The sequence below is a fragment of the Scyliorhinus torazame genome, chromosome 1, assembly GCF_047496885.1.
Source record: "Scyliorhinus torazame isolate Kashiwa2021f chromosome 1, sScyTor2.1, whole genome shotgun sequence".
NCBI classification, from domain to species: Eukaryota; Metazoa; Chordata; class Chondrichthyes; order Carcharhiniformes; family Scyliorhinidae; genus Scyliorhinus; species Scyliorhinus torazame.
The window spans coordinates 75913940-75929059 of NC_092707.1; the positions used below are offsets into that span (position 1 = coordinate 75913940).

At 41.7% G+C, this 15120-nt stretch overlaps 1 protein-coding gene across 4 annotated transcripts in view; it reads left to right on the forward strand.

Annotated features, from left to right (window-relative positions):
* The first annotated feature begins 5735 nt into the window (after positions 1 to 5735).
* fbxw8 (F-box and WD repeat domain containing 8) overlaps positions 5736 to 15120 on the forward strand; it is a 301601-nt gene continuing 292216 nt past the window's right edge. For 2 of the 4 annotated variants that reach the window (XM_072496703.1, XM_072496712.1), the window contains exons 1-2: positions 5736 to 6344; positions 12559 to 12663. In XM_072496703.1, the coding sequence (XP_072352804.1) occupies positions 5871 to 6344; positions 12559 to 12663 (579 nt within the window). In that variant the 5' untranslated portion in view covers positions 5736 to 5870. The remainder of the gene's footprint in view (positions 6345 to 12558; positions 12664 to 15120) is intronic. The other 2 variants (XM_072496692.1, XM_072496685.1) reach the window with 2 other exon arrangements.

Here is a 15120-nt window from a genome sequence, read left to right on the forward strand (position 1 = left end):
GCTTAGTTTTAATGTTACCGATCTGGATATCCATAGGGGCTGTCATGTGTCCCTGCTGGAGGTGTCCTGTAAAGCCACCAAGAGTGATGGTGTCTGTAGTGGACCATATATCTCGCTGGTACATCGTGGAGGAGTTTAACGTGGTTCGGGACCCTCCTGTGTCCCAAAGGAACTCTACGGGGTGTCCCCGGACTGTGCCTGCACACTACTGGTCTTCCAGACTTGTCCCAAAGTGAGTCGCAGACCCACGTTTGGGAGTCCGAACACTGTCAATCGGTGCCATTTATTGCCAAATTATCTGCACGGGCGCTATCGCCGTGGATAGGTCTGGCATTGTTCCTAGGTGGGGCACTTGTGGGCTGATTCCGTTGCTGTTTCGGGAGGGGGCAGTGCATTCTCGGGCGTAATGTCCCTCGTGTTCACAATTGTAGCACCCCTTCGCTTTAGGGTGCTGCGTGTTATTTCTACCTTCATTTACCCATGCGGGTTCTTGGTGTGCCCTTACGGGGTTCATGTTCACGTCTACTTTCTCATACTCTGTCTTTTTCTGTAGGGACTGTTCCCAAGCTATAGATAGCCGCTTCAGTATCCACACTTCATTGTGTGCCGGGTCTGAGGGGTCATAATTCGCACAGGCCTTTTGTCCTGCCTCCATGGCGTGGGAGACTAAAATACGGGTCCATTTGGCTGTATTGTCTGCAGACAAATGGGCGCGTGTTAAATCACCGAATACTGCAGTGATGTGTATCCAGAGGCGTCCAGCAAATGCTGTTGGATGCTCTCCTTTTTTCTGTCTACATCGGTTGATTCCTTCTACTGGATCTCCTATATTATAGCCAATTGCATCTAGGATGGCTGTCTTCATATCCTGGAGGCTACCTCCTCCTACATTTTGTGGGTCGGGAAGGGCTGAACTAAAAGACGGGTCAAGGCTCATTACTATGAGTTTTACTTCTTCCTGCTCGTCCAGACCGTACATGACGGTCTGTTGCCTAACCTGTTCAAAAAAGCGGTATGGGTCTGACGTGGGGTGAAAGGTTTCAATTTTATCGCAGGCATTGCTTAGCTGGGTGATGGTTAGTGGGGTGGTGTACACAAAATCGGGTTGGTCTTCGGTCGGGACTCTACGCTGCGTGGTGACTGGATTCATAGGGATGGGTGCTGCCTGTGTGCCTGTCGGGGGTGTGGGTGCTTTCCTTTTCGGGGCCTAGGGGGCTCTATTCTGACATTCTGTTTCGTTCACATATCGATGGGCCGTTTCATTAGGTTCCTGACAATCGGGGCCATCTTCCTGATCTAAATGTGGGCCAAAGGTATCTCTGAACCGAGAGCAGTGATTGCAATCTTGTAATTTGCTGCCTGCACTTGGCATGGTCTACCAAACTCTGCCTCTGTTCCGTGATGGAACTGTGGAGTGCTCCTGGGGCTGCCTTTAAGTCCTCGCATTGTTTTTTCAATTGTTCTGCTTGGTGTTCTGTTTCCTCCCTTACCAAAACCGCACATTGCGTGTCTTAGTAGGCCTTATCATATTGGATCTGAAAGCTACTTAGGTGGGCGAGACAAGATTGGTGTGCCCGTTTGACATTGGCCATCTCCTTGTCCTTCGCCGCTAGCTGCTCTCGGAGTTGCTCATTTACTCTCTCACACTCGCTAACATTTCCCTCACTACTCCTCTCTTTCGCCTCAAGCTGTCTACGGAGCGTCCTCACGACCTCCTCTGTGCCTCGCAATTGTGCCAAGCAGGACACGATTGCCATCAGCTTACGAACTCTACTTAAGTTCTTCTTATGGGCCTCGGTCAGGTTATCCCACCAAGTTTGTCCTATACTACCAGGACCTGTTTCCTCATTCGCACAAACTCAGACCATAAGGGCCATCCTTTACCCTTTAGGTACTTCCTAATCTCCTCTTCCCATATGGGACACTGTTCTGCTCTGTTGGTCGCTGCAAACTCGGGTTCCTGTGGTTCCTATGGAATGCCATAAGGCGTTCCATTGCCTTCATTGCCATCTCTACGATTATCTCTGTACCTCTACCGGGAATTTGGGACAGGGGGGAATAAAGCGGTGGTGCAAACAGTGGGTATGGCTCAAGTTATTTTCCGGTTTACACAACTCCCAAAAGTTTCACGCAACAGAATCTATCGAGGTCACCTTATATCCCTTGTTAGTACGCATGCAAATTACACACTTCCGAATCTTGGAGGTTTGATCGATACTGGTCTTACGCTTGTGGTTTGTTTTTACTTTTCCAATTTGGATTTCTAATTCAACCGTTTTGTGGGTTCTCTCGGAGTGACACAGTCACCTCTGGGTCGAGTCCCGTCAGATGTCGTCAATAACTGTTGCCTTTTTTACCTGCTATAAATATGGCAATCGATAAGGTTGCCCTTCTTTCTTTAGATATCAATATGATATTGCTCAGAGTCGCCTGGTATCAAATGATAACACCACAAGGTTCAACCGGATATCGATCAAAGAGCCAAACACCAGTTAGTTAGTTCAAGATCAATGGTACTTTATTTACACACAAGGTTAACATGCAACATAAACACTACTAGTTAAACTACACCTAACAACTATGACAACCTGTACTTAACTTCAGGCACCCAGCATAGGTCAGAGGAACAGTGGCATTTGTTCGAATCTGGATCTACTGGGTCTGGAGAAGTAACTGCTGCTCAGCGGGGCTCATCCGTCTGGTAGCGGGCGCGTTGAACTTGAACTTGCTTCTGGTGGTGCTGCAATTGGAGGTGGATGTTGCCGGAACGCCAGGTCCAAAAGAGGTCGAACACATGGCAGTTTCTCTCTTTATCCTTGGGGAGTTTTGCGCTCTTTTGGGCGGTCCTACCCCATTAATTGGGTAGTTCTCGATCACTGTATTCGATCGGAGCCAATAAAGGGGCGGGTGCGTTGATGGCTGGGCGTGTCCTAAGCGGTCATTGGCCCTGTTGTTTATGCTTCCTGAGTAAAGGAAGTGGTGCTGAAATGTCTGGGATTGTATCGGTTACTCGAGTATCAGTCCTTTGTCTTACGGAGATTGCTATCAAAATGCTAATCGGTTGGGGGTTTCGATGCTGTCTGGATTCTTTGCTCACAAATATACATTCAGGCTCTGAACCTGCCTGAATCTTACATTGTCCACATTTCCTTTCAGGCTTTGTGAATGTCCATGTTTCTTGCTGTAAGTGGCCATCCCAGATGGCTACACTCCCATTAATTGTATGGAAATAGGGCTTAAGTGGTGACAATTGGATCCTCGCCACAATATGGCGAGATCCCGATTTCACCACGGGGAGTGGGCCTGTTGTATCGCAAACTATGGTGTCTGGCTCAGTTCTCGTTTACTGCCTCTCCTGCTATTTACTGGCCTCGTTTTGAAATGAAATGAAAATCGCTTATTGTCACAAGTAGGCTTCAAATGAAGTTACTGTGAAAAGCCCCTGGTCGCCACATTCCGATGCCTGTTCGGGGAGGCTGTACGGGAATTGAACCGTGCTGCTGGTCTGCCTTGGTCTGCTTTAATAGCCAGCTATTTAGCCCTGTGCTAAACCAGCCCCTTGCTCGAGCGAGGCCGGAGAATCGCGCACATTACATTCCCTCATCTGTATAATTAATATATATTGTGTATAGCTGTGGTCCTTGCACTGATCCCAGCGGTACCCCACTAGTCACTTCCTGCCATTTGGAAAAAAAAACAATTATTCCAACTCTTTGGTTCCAGTTACCAATGAGTTTCCTCTCCATCACAATCAACTACCCCAATCATATGCACTTTAATTTTAATGTCAATCTCTTATTTAAGGCCTTGTAGAAAAAGTCTTTTGAGAGTCCAAATAGACCACATCCACTGGCTCCCCCTTATCAATCCTACTAGTTACAACCCTACTAGTTACATCCTAAGAGAATTCCAGTAGATTTGTCAAGCATGATTTTCCTTTTATAAATCTATGCTGATTCTGTCTGCTCCTGCTGCTGTTTTAGACTATAAGACCATAAGACATAGGAGCAGAATTAGGCCACATGGCCCATCGGGTCTGCTCCATCATTCAATAATGGCTGATATTTTTCTCATCCCCATTCTCCTGCCTTCTCCCCATAACCCCTGATCCCCTTCTTAATCAAGAATATATCTTAAAGACACTCAGGTGATTTGGCCTCCAGGTATTCTGTTATTCAATCTTTTCTCATGGACTCTAGCATTTTCCCACTAGTGACGTCAGGCTGACTGGTCTATAATTCACTGTTTTCTCGCTAGACCCGTTTTTAAATAGTGAGGTTACATTAGCTAACCTCCAATCCATAGGAACTGTTCTAGAGACTGTAGAATCTTAGAAGATGACCACTAGTGCATCTGCTATTTCTAGGGCCACTTCTTTAAGTACTTTGGGATGTAAATTATCAAGCCATGGGGATTTATCGGCTTTCAATCTCAACCATTTCCCCAACACCATATCCCTTCTGATTTCCTTCAGTTCCGCCCTTTCACTAAACCCTTTGTTTCCCAGCATTTCTGGTACATTATTTATGTCCTCCTTTGTGAAGACAGAACCAAAGTATGTATTTAGTTGCTTAGCCATTTCTTTGTTTCCCATTAGAATTTCCCGTTTTTGATATTTGTGTTCACCAATCTTTTTCCCTTCACGTACCTTTAGAAGCTTTCAGTCAGTATAAATACCAAGTAATTCATAACTGTGTAAAAATTGCACGAGCTATGAGTGTAGAGTAGCCTGAAAGTGTGTAATAAGTGCTCTTACACAACTATACAGGTAAAGTCTCTCAGTTCATTCATCAACTTTGCAGAAATTGACTGCAAAAAACTTCTGCATCATATGTCAACAAGCTAACTGTTCCTTCTGCCTGTGGTAGGGGAGTCCTGAGATGCTGGCCTGCTGTAAATACATACTTTATTTTTGTAGGGAAGAAGAATGTGTAAAGATTATTTGAGAAGCTTTTAATGAGGATTATCATGAACCTCTTCTTCATAACCTCATACTATTATTTCATGAAGCACTCCAAAAGCTAGAATTCAACAATTCCACCTGCACAGAGCTCTGTGTTATGGAAGATCTTTGTTCTAAATTGCAGAGCAGAAAATAAGTTAAATTCTTTGGACAGACTATTTTGTGCAAAGTCTCACCAGAAAAGCGAATAAATTTGAATGAGCACATAAGACATTGTCAAAATTAAATTCCTTGATAATTCCAAGACCTCTGTTTTCAAACAAGTGTCAACCCTCGTACTGGACAATGAAATGAAATGTCCAATCTGATAAACGGTTGAAGATCATTACATTGAGATTGATATTCATAAGCTACATGATGACTTCTGTATTTTATTGCAAATCAGACGAGATATAATTTCTAAGGCCTAAAGTTATGAACGTAAAATTTCAAACGAGTACAATGTGGAAACAGCCATTAAAAAAAGTTAAAACTTCACTTTTAACCCCAGATTCAAATGCGTAATGACTCAGTTTTGGAGCAAGAAAATGAAGCAGTTTTATGAATCTGACTGAACGGCATTATATCTTGTATACTGACTTGCACAATAATTGCTTTAAAAAAGAGCAAGAAGCCAACCTAAGTACAAGTTTGTGAAGAAAAAACTCACTTATAAAGTGGATGCAATGACACTTTGAAATTACAGCGGTTGTGTCATGTGAGTAAACCACCAGGAATGCCTCCACAGTCGGCAAAGTGGGGAACATTTGTAGAGCGGAACTAAATGCCGAGGACGCACAACTCTATACGGCGCGGTTTGAACAGAGGAAAGGGTGCAACTAGAAAACGTCTCCGGGCAGTGAGGACTCTAACCGGGAGGTTTCATTTTTGCTGTTTTCATTTCGAATAAAACTTACGGTTATGGAGTATGGGCGATAAGGATCTGGAGAAATTCCGACAACACTGGAGGGAAGAGATTACGGAGCACAACCGCGCGGCGGACGCCACCTGCAGCGAAAGGAGCAGCAAAAAACGGCGCAAGCGAGGGCCGGGGCCCAGTTGTCATGGGGACGGGGCGGCGGCTGACCCGGGGCCCGGTTGCCAAGGGGACGGGGCAGCGGCTGACCAGGGAGGCCCGGAGCTCGGGCGCGAGAACAGTGGGGGAGCGCCCGAGGTGGAGGGGCCGAGCGGCCGGCAGCAAGAGGCCCCTAGAGGAGTGGATTATTTCTACCTGGCCGAGAGTCTGCTGGAGGGCCGGACCAGCCCGCTCCGGGTACGCCTGGAAGGTGGTCGATGCGGCGGGACGAGGGGGACGGGGCCAGCGGACAAACCCCCGGACCGATCCGGGCAGACCCCCAGCAACAGGAGGGAGGACCTGCTCGATCAGCTCATCAATGATTTGGTAATCACTTGCACCTTTTAACTTTGCTGTCTCATCGCCAGCCAGCATTCAAAAACTCCTTGTGGATATCCTGGCGCTTTATGGGCGAAAAAAATAACCCCAGCCACCACGATCTCCAATCGACATTTTAGCCAAGAGTTTATCCGTGCGTTGCCAGGTCTCTGCTTACTGTTCACAGTCTTACCACTTTGTTAGACTTTAGTTTGTGAACAACAATGAACACGCACAATAAATATCGCGCGTGTACATTATGTATGCCAGCGGCGAAGAAGGGAGTAAAATCCGAAGACGAGGAATTCCCTGGGGAGGCTCTCCAAGGTCGATAACTCTGCAATCTGGTTATTTGCGGTTGGAATGCACCATAAGTCAAACTGTTTGATCACTGCTTACTTAGTTAAGGTCATGGACACAGCTGACGGTCGAAAACCAACGATTTGCAGAAGCTGCAATTTTCGAATTAGTGGAAATTGTTTTGTCTTCTATAAATGTTATTTACTAGTGGGAAATTAACTTTGTTTAGAAACTGAGCTGTGTGTGGGAGTGATAGGCATTAACCACCAAGAGATCCCAAGGGCACAATTACTGCCTCTTCATTACATACGCGAAAGCTCCGTGGCACTGGCAAGCCATAAAGCTAATTGAACATTGTTATTTGCGAGATCACCCAAGGTATTGGAGTTGAAAGCGGGCACGACGAACCGTTTTAAGTTGTTTCAGAATTGTTTCGGCATATCAAGATAACCGGGTGCGCATTTAAGATAATTAATCTTACAGTCGTTCCAACAGTGGCTTCCTCGATATCTTTAATATCGATAACACAAAATTCAGTGTCTATCTCAAATAAAAAAGTGCTATTAATATGCATTACGTGGGGATACTTTGGCAAACATGTTTATTTCTCAAGATGTTGCTAAAAGAAAAATATCAAAATGAAACTTACATTCCTGTAACTTTTTTCCATTCTCAATTTCTTATGTGTCTCTCATTTCTCTTTATCCCTGTCTCCTAGTTCTTGCCCAACATTCAATAAGTCCCCACATTTTCAAAACTTTCACCCAAATAATACACGTTTACATTGCATAACTCATTTCTGGTGTACAAAAATATTTTATATAGATTTTCCATTAAAAACAGTTGCAACTTTAGTTTTAATGTTCTTAAGCATTTATAACTTCTGATTAGTTTCCTGCTGCCTTCTAGAATAATATACTTTTGATAAGATGGCAGTAACGTAATTGCATGCCTGTTTGCTTTTGGATTTCGGATTTTTATATGTATAATCATGCCTTTCTGTATTTGTTACCTGTATGGTTACTCTATAAGAGTTAGGAATGGTAAGGATTAGTGTCATGTGAGAGTACCTTTAAGAAATGGGTGTTTATAAATGGGTGTGTGTATAAATATCTGTAGTGAGAGTACCTTTAAGAAATGGGTGTTTACTACTGCAGTGATGTCAGAGAGTGGGTGGAGCTGGGCTGTCTGTCAGCTTTTTACATTCGTTTTTGAGCAGGCTGCAGGGTGTGTTTTAGTTTCGTTTTCAGTGTTGGAGCTGAAGCCAGACCAAGCAGGTGTACTGCTGTTCTCTCTGCCATCAAAAGACTATCTCTTGATCATTTGGTGAATTCAGAATTATAAATGTTCTCAGTAGTGAATGTAAACCTAATGCGCTGGTAAAAGGTGTTTAAAGTCTTATGGTTGTTAAAAGGAAAGTTTAAAGGATTACTTAGTGTGTATTCTTTGGGGGTTGTATTTGAATTTGTGTTTACTAAGATGTTCACTGTATCTTTTAAAAAGGTTAACTTGAGTTCATAGAATAAACATTGTTTTGCTTTTTAAAAAAAATACTTTTCCATTTCTGCTGTACCACACCTGTACAGCTCTATTAAAAGTTGTGGGTCAGGTGAACTCCGTGATACACTTTGGGGTTCTCTAAACCCTGGCCCATAACATTAGGAAAAGTAAATCCAAATCAAGACAATTCTGTCACAGACCGTTGAAGATCATGAAAGGTAATTTCAGTCATTTGCTTTCCCAGTAGCTAGCTGGATCAGGCTGCAAGCAACAAGTTGTATAGACCAGAGAAGTTTTCGGTCAGATCACTGATCTCTGTTGAGCTGGTAGATAATAAGGGTACCACAGTTGTATTCCACAACCCTGGTCTCGGGAGATGAAAGCCAGCAGTATTTGCAGCTATCCAGCAAACCAGCAGAGGACATGTATGGATGATAGGTGAGGACAGGATTGGGCTTGTCTGGGATGTTCCCAGAAATCCAATTCTTTGCTAGCTCTCGATGAAATATGTACTAGCATGGGTCTAACTACTGGAACTGGAACCAAGGATATGATTAATGCCTTCAGGTGATGAATTGAGGAAATTGGGAAAAAAAGGAAGGACCGATTATGTCTTACAATTCAAAAAATATATATATACTCGTGTGTACGTCTGCCCTTGTGGAAGTGTTTGTGCAGACTGAGTATGCAGTTCAGATTATTGATAAATGGTTAGTGTCTTGTGTTTAAGTGGTTCCAGTCTTGAAGTTATTGACATGTGGGCGGTATGGTAGCACAGTGGTTAGCACTGTTGTTTCACAGCTCCAGGGTCCCAGGTTCGATTCCGGCTTGGGTCACTGTCTGTGCGGAGTCTTGCACGTTCTCCCCGTGTCTGCGTGGGTTTCCTCCGGGTGCTCTGGTTTCCTCCCATAGTCCAAAGAAGTGCAGGTTATGTAGATTGGCCATGCTAAATTGCCCTTCGTGTCCAAAAATGTTGTGTGGGGTTACTGGGTTATGGGGATAGGGTGGAGGTGTGAGCTTAAGTGGGTTGCTCTTTCCAGGGACTGGTGCAGACACTCGATAGGCCAAATGACCTTCTTCAAATTCTATTTGAAGTGACTTCTTAATTCCATATATTTGAGATAACTAAGTTCATACAGTAATGGACAATGTGCAATTCTAGCATAATGGATGGCTGGTCAGCAGCGAGTAATCATTCAATCTTTGGCATTCAGTGTATCAGAGCTGCTCCAAATTTACTCTCTGCTTTGTTACATCCTTAGACTTTTTGGATGGATTTTCACCCTCCAACTTATTGGCAGAGGAATTGCTATTTTTTAATGGTAGAATCTGTAACAGTAGACAGCAGAAGGAGCTGATATTGATTCATTCAAATTCAGATTCAATTTATTTCAGAAAATAACATATTGGTACACGGTATGAACAACCTTAGACCTGATGTGGTAAGTGTAGCATTCCTCTGGGAAATAGGTGATTTTGGGCCCATGGTTTGCAAAGCTGCCCACTACTGGGGTTGTCTTCACCTTAAATCTGGATTTATTGTAAACTAATTGATAGATGGTTATTGCTATGATTAATTAACAACTGTTATTAGTGTACCATGCAACTACCAGGATGGTTGAAGGTGAACTAGGTAGAATCTGGTCTTTTTTTCATCGAGCAATCCCTATGAAAATCTACACCATGTTCCAGTTATAGCTCAATCTTATATGGCCTAGACCTTTCTATCCATCCAACTTTTGATTTGTTGCATCCTGTCCTCCACTCCAGCACTCTGATGTACTGATTCCTCCCTCATCTGGTAGGACCGAAAGAGATTGATACATCATTCTTCGCATTTGTTGGAGTTTGCTTTGTGCATAGTAATGATTGCACTTCAAAGGCAAATTATTGGATGAGAAATGCTTTGGGATACATTGGGAAAAATACATTAGATGAATTGTTTTCTCAGCTACAGCCTGTAGACTCTATTAATTTCCTTTGAACCTCTTGCAACATATTTAACGTGTGATAAGTAAAACATCCAATTCCGTTGCTTTAGGGATTTGACATTTTGGGTTTATTTCATTGCATTAAAGAGAGCAATCAAATGTTGCTTAAAAACAGTAATCAATCTCTATTAATTTAAAAAATATTATTTTCCCAAGCTATGCTAAATGAATCATGTCCAAAATGATCACATGGGAAGATTAAATATTGAGGTCAGCAATTATGTACAAAACAAGAATTGCTTTCATTGCCAAAGATCTGAAGCACTCTCTATGGGCCTTAGGCTATTTTCCACATCCAGTCCAATGAATAATGTAGTATTCAATATCCAGACAAAACGATGAGCTGCTCAAAATTGTAGGGTAAAACAAATTACTTAAAGTAGTTGATTTGTATATCATGAAGCTTTTTGAATAAACATTTCTTATTACATATTTAACACTGTCCAAGGAACAAAAAAGAAACTCCATTGAATCAGATAATCTTGCATCACAGAAGGAGTCCCTTTGGCCCATTGTGCTTTGAAAGAACTATCCAATTTTTTCCACTTCCCAAGATGGAATGTTGCGTGTGTATAAGGAGTGAAGGTGTCAAATTCATGCATTTGTAATGAAGTTACAATCAAGTGGTTTTTATAATAAATAAGGGTTAGAAATTTGCATTAGGAGTCTTAGTTTTGTTTAACTGTTAAATATCAAAGTGGACTAAAAACACTTTTATAGCTTGCAATGGTTTCATATGAAAACAAGGGAGGCGAGGTTATTTAGGGGCAGTAGGAAAGACATGAAAGACCTTTATAGGTTAGAAAAATTAAGTTCAAAGAAGTGCTGAGAACAATGGAATCCAAGATGAAAGGACAAAAGGATATTCAAGAAGAGATGTTGAGTTGCTTTGGTGTTGGTTGTGTGGGGAAGACCTCTGAAAACGGCTCTGGGCTGGGGGAAGGTGCGACATTTTAATCAGCCATCCAGTTAATCCAGAAAAGTCTTGGGCTACAAAATGTAGTCTTGCTCTGAAGTTCCTTGGCTTTCCACAGCAGAATGAATTTGAGTTGGGAGGTCCTCTGTACACCTTTATTAAAGCAACAGCGTTTTTGCCTTGGGTAATGTTACTGGATTTTTATAGTTAAAGGAAAAGGTGTGCACATGTGGGTCTGACAATGTAGGGAGACTTTTGGGGGAATATTTTGTAAGACTATCTTTAACAGTGATGTGGAGATGCCGGCGTTGGACTAGGGGGTATCTTTAATAGTGTAACCGTAATCTTGTGTGCTTAAGTTTCTTTTCTTCTTGTCAATGAATCTTTCACTTTTAATGTTTTAAATCCCAAAAGTGTTACTAGACTTTGTGTTGCTAAAATCCGTATGTTTTCTTCTCATTTTCAGAATACAAAAGGGTCTGGCCCACAAGCCAAGTTTCCCTCTGGAATTTGGTTTCCTCAGCAATTAACATCTGCTGTGGTCAGAACACCCCATAACCCATGAAAATTGTTTTCCCTTTCAAGCATGTATGCAGTTCCCTTTTGATAGTTACGAACTGCTTCCACTACCTTTTCTGGTAGTGCACTCTAAATAATAATACCCAACATTAAAAAGTTCTCTTCACTCCCCTGGTTCTTTGGACAATTATCTTAAACCTGTGTATTCTGGTTACTCCCCTCTGAGCAGTGGAAACAATTTCTGCTTATCTACTCGATGGAAAGCACTTAAGCTTTGAATAATAAAGATTGATTTCTACGGAGATCATTTCCAGCTGCTCTAACTTCTCAACACAACAAAGGTTTTTCATGCCTCGTAATCCCACTAAATCTCCTCTGCACCCTCCTGAAGTTCTTGAGATCCTTGCTAAAGCTTGATGCCAAAAGTAAGGACAAGAATCTAGCAATGACCTAATTAGTGATTCGTAAAGATTTAATGTAACTTCCTTGTTTTTGTACTCTGCCCGTTTATGAAAGCAAGGATCACACATGTTTTTACAACAGCTTTAGCATTTTATTCTGCATCTTCCAAGATTTGTGTATATGAACCCCCAAGTCTTTGTGTTCCTGAAATAGTTTTAAGATTGTATAGTTTAGAAAATTGACTGTTGAAAAAGTTGTTGGTGAAATATTAGGCAAAAACTACCTGCTACGGCTTTGTGTTTTCCATCTTGAATTATCAGTTCTGTGGGCCTTGTGGCTTGACACAGATGTGCGAGTAGGATCACAGTAACAAGCTCTGACATTGGGATTTCAGTCATGCAGTCAATAGAATAGACTTGCATATTTGGGTACGAAAAGCCACATATTTAGATATGAAGAACAACAGGTGGAAAATGTACCCTGACTATTTCTAGCATAATTCGTTCCGACACAGATAATTGTGTTTCTTTTAATATCTATTGTAAGCTGTTGCTTTGAAGTGTATAATGAAATTTGTACTTGCTGTCTGTTGCAGAATGAAATAAACGAAATTCCCTTTTTTGATATTGACCTGCCATATGAGCTAGCAATGAAAATATTTGCATATCTTGGCAAAACTGAACTTGGAAGGTGTGCTCAGGTAAATATAACAGTTTACCCAAATCTATAAAGACAATTAGTTTTTCAGGGAGACTTGTTTGTCAATGTACATTTTCTGTATTCTTCAATTTTTACAATTTGATTTAAAAATTACAGAAGGTGTTTGGGATAAGTTCCTTAGTGGCTTGAATTTGAATATTGAGGATCAGAAGGGAGGTTGCGAGCAGTTAGTGTAAAAATGATTTGAGGACTGCAATCAGCAAAAGCATCATGCATATCCAATTCCATTTAATTTTAACTTAACAACATGAAATTTTGGAATTCAACAAATTTGAAAATAAATGTAGGGATTTGGACTTCAACTCCAGAGTAAGAAAATTCTTGTTGAGAAATATCTTTATTGGCAAAATGGGCAATCATTAATTTAGAATGCACAGCTCGGTTTATTAGACAACAAAGGTTAATATTTAACATTCCACTGTCAAGACATGGCACAAACTCAAGTTCAACAAATGTCGATCTGTCTTTCCACGGATCCCAGGACTCATGGGGTCTTCACTTCTTGGTCCTTTGATTCATGACACCCTTTGAAATTTTAACTTAGTCAACCTAATCTAACATATACAGACCTCTTGCAGCTTTAATATTTCAACTCTAGTGGATCCTTTACTCTCTCGCGCTCACTCTATCTGGTGAAGAAGATTTTCTAATAAAGACTATTTGCTTTCTCTCTGCCCTAATACTTGTTTCAAATACTGATTTGCATTCTTACAGCAACCCTGAACCTGTCACGATAAGCAGTGGTCTGGCAATGTCCCAACAAGTGCTAACTTCCTAGCAAATGCCCTACTACTAATTCATAACTTTATGTCCTGGCAAGTGCACCCGAAACCAGTTTCATATCAATTAGGAACAGGAGTAGGGCACTCAGTCCCTCCAGTCTGCTCCGCCATTCCATTAGACCATGGCTGATCTGTTGTAACCTCAACCCACATTCTTGCCTACCCCCAATAACGTTTCACCCCAGGTTAATAATTAGCCTTAAAAAATCTGCCTTTTGAGGAAAAGAGTTCCAGAGACTTCCGATACAGAGAGAAAAATTGTCATCTCCGTCTTAAATGAGCAACCCTGCATTTTTATACAGCGATCCTCAATTCTATATTTGCCCACAAATGGAAACATCCTCTCTACATCCACCATGTCAATACCTCTCAGGTTCTTAAATGATTTTGATCAAGTCGCCTCTTACTCTTCTAAACTCTAGTGGGTACAAACATAACCTGTTCAAACTTTACTCATCAGACAACCAACGCATTCCTGGTAGTAGCCTAGTAAACATTCTTTGAACTATTTCTAACGCATTTACATCTTTCCTTAGATAAGGAGACCAATATAGTGCACCATACTCCAAATGTGGTGTCACCAATGCCCAGTACAACTAAAGCATAACCGCCTACTTTTGTAATTTATGCCCTTGACAATAAACAACATTCTATTAGCTTACCATATTACTTGCTGTACCTGCTAGCCTTTTGTGGTACATGCACTAGGGCACCTAGGTCCCTCTGCACCTCAGCTCTGCAATTTCTCTTTTTTTTAATCTTCCTGCCAAAATGGACAATGTTACATTTTCCCACATTATAGTCCATTTGCTAGATTTGTGCCCATCCACTTAATTTTTCTATGTCCCTTTGTAGCCTATTTACATCCCCTTCACCATTTACTTTCCACCTATCTTAGTAACCATACCTTCAATCCCTTCATTCATATAAATTGTAAAAAGTTGAGGCCCTAGTGATCCCTGTGGCACACCACTCATCACATCTTGCCAACTAGAAAAAGACCCATTTATGCCAACTCCGTTTCCTGTTAGCTAGCCAATCTTTAAACCATACCAAAATGTTACCTCGCACACCATGAGCATTTATTTTCCCCTCTAACCTTTGATGTGGCACCTTACCAAACACCTTTTGAAAATCCAAGTGCAGTAGACCCACCTTTTTCCTCATTATCCACAGCATATGTGACTCCTTGAAAGAACTCCAATACATTGGGGAAACAAGATCTCCCTTTTACAGAACCATGTTGACTCTACCTGATTGCCTTGAATTCTTCTCAGTGTCCTGCCATAGCATATTTTATAATGGCTTTTAACATTTTCCCTATGACAGCTATTAGGCCAACTGACCCGTAGTTTCCTGACTTCTGTCACCATTCCTTTTTGAATAAAGCACTGTAGGGATTATATGGTTCTAAAGCAGTTATATTTTCTATCTTCCAATCTAATAGAACCTTTCCCAAACCAGGGAATTTTGGAAAATTAAAACTAATGCATCAACTATCTACTCAGCCACTTCTTTCAAGGTCTTGGGGTGAAGTCAGTCTGTATGAGGGGATTTGTCAGCCCATAGACTCAATAATATGCTCAGTACCATTTCCCTGGTGACTGTAATTTTCCTGAGTTCTTCCTTCCCTTCCATTTCTTGATTTTGCAATT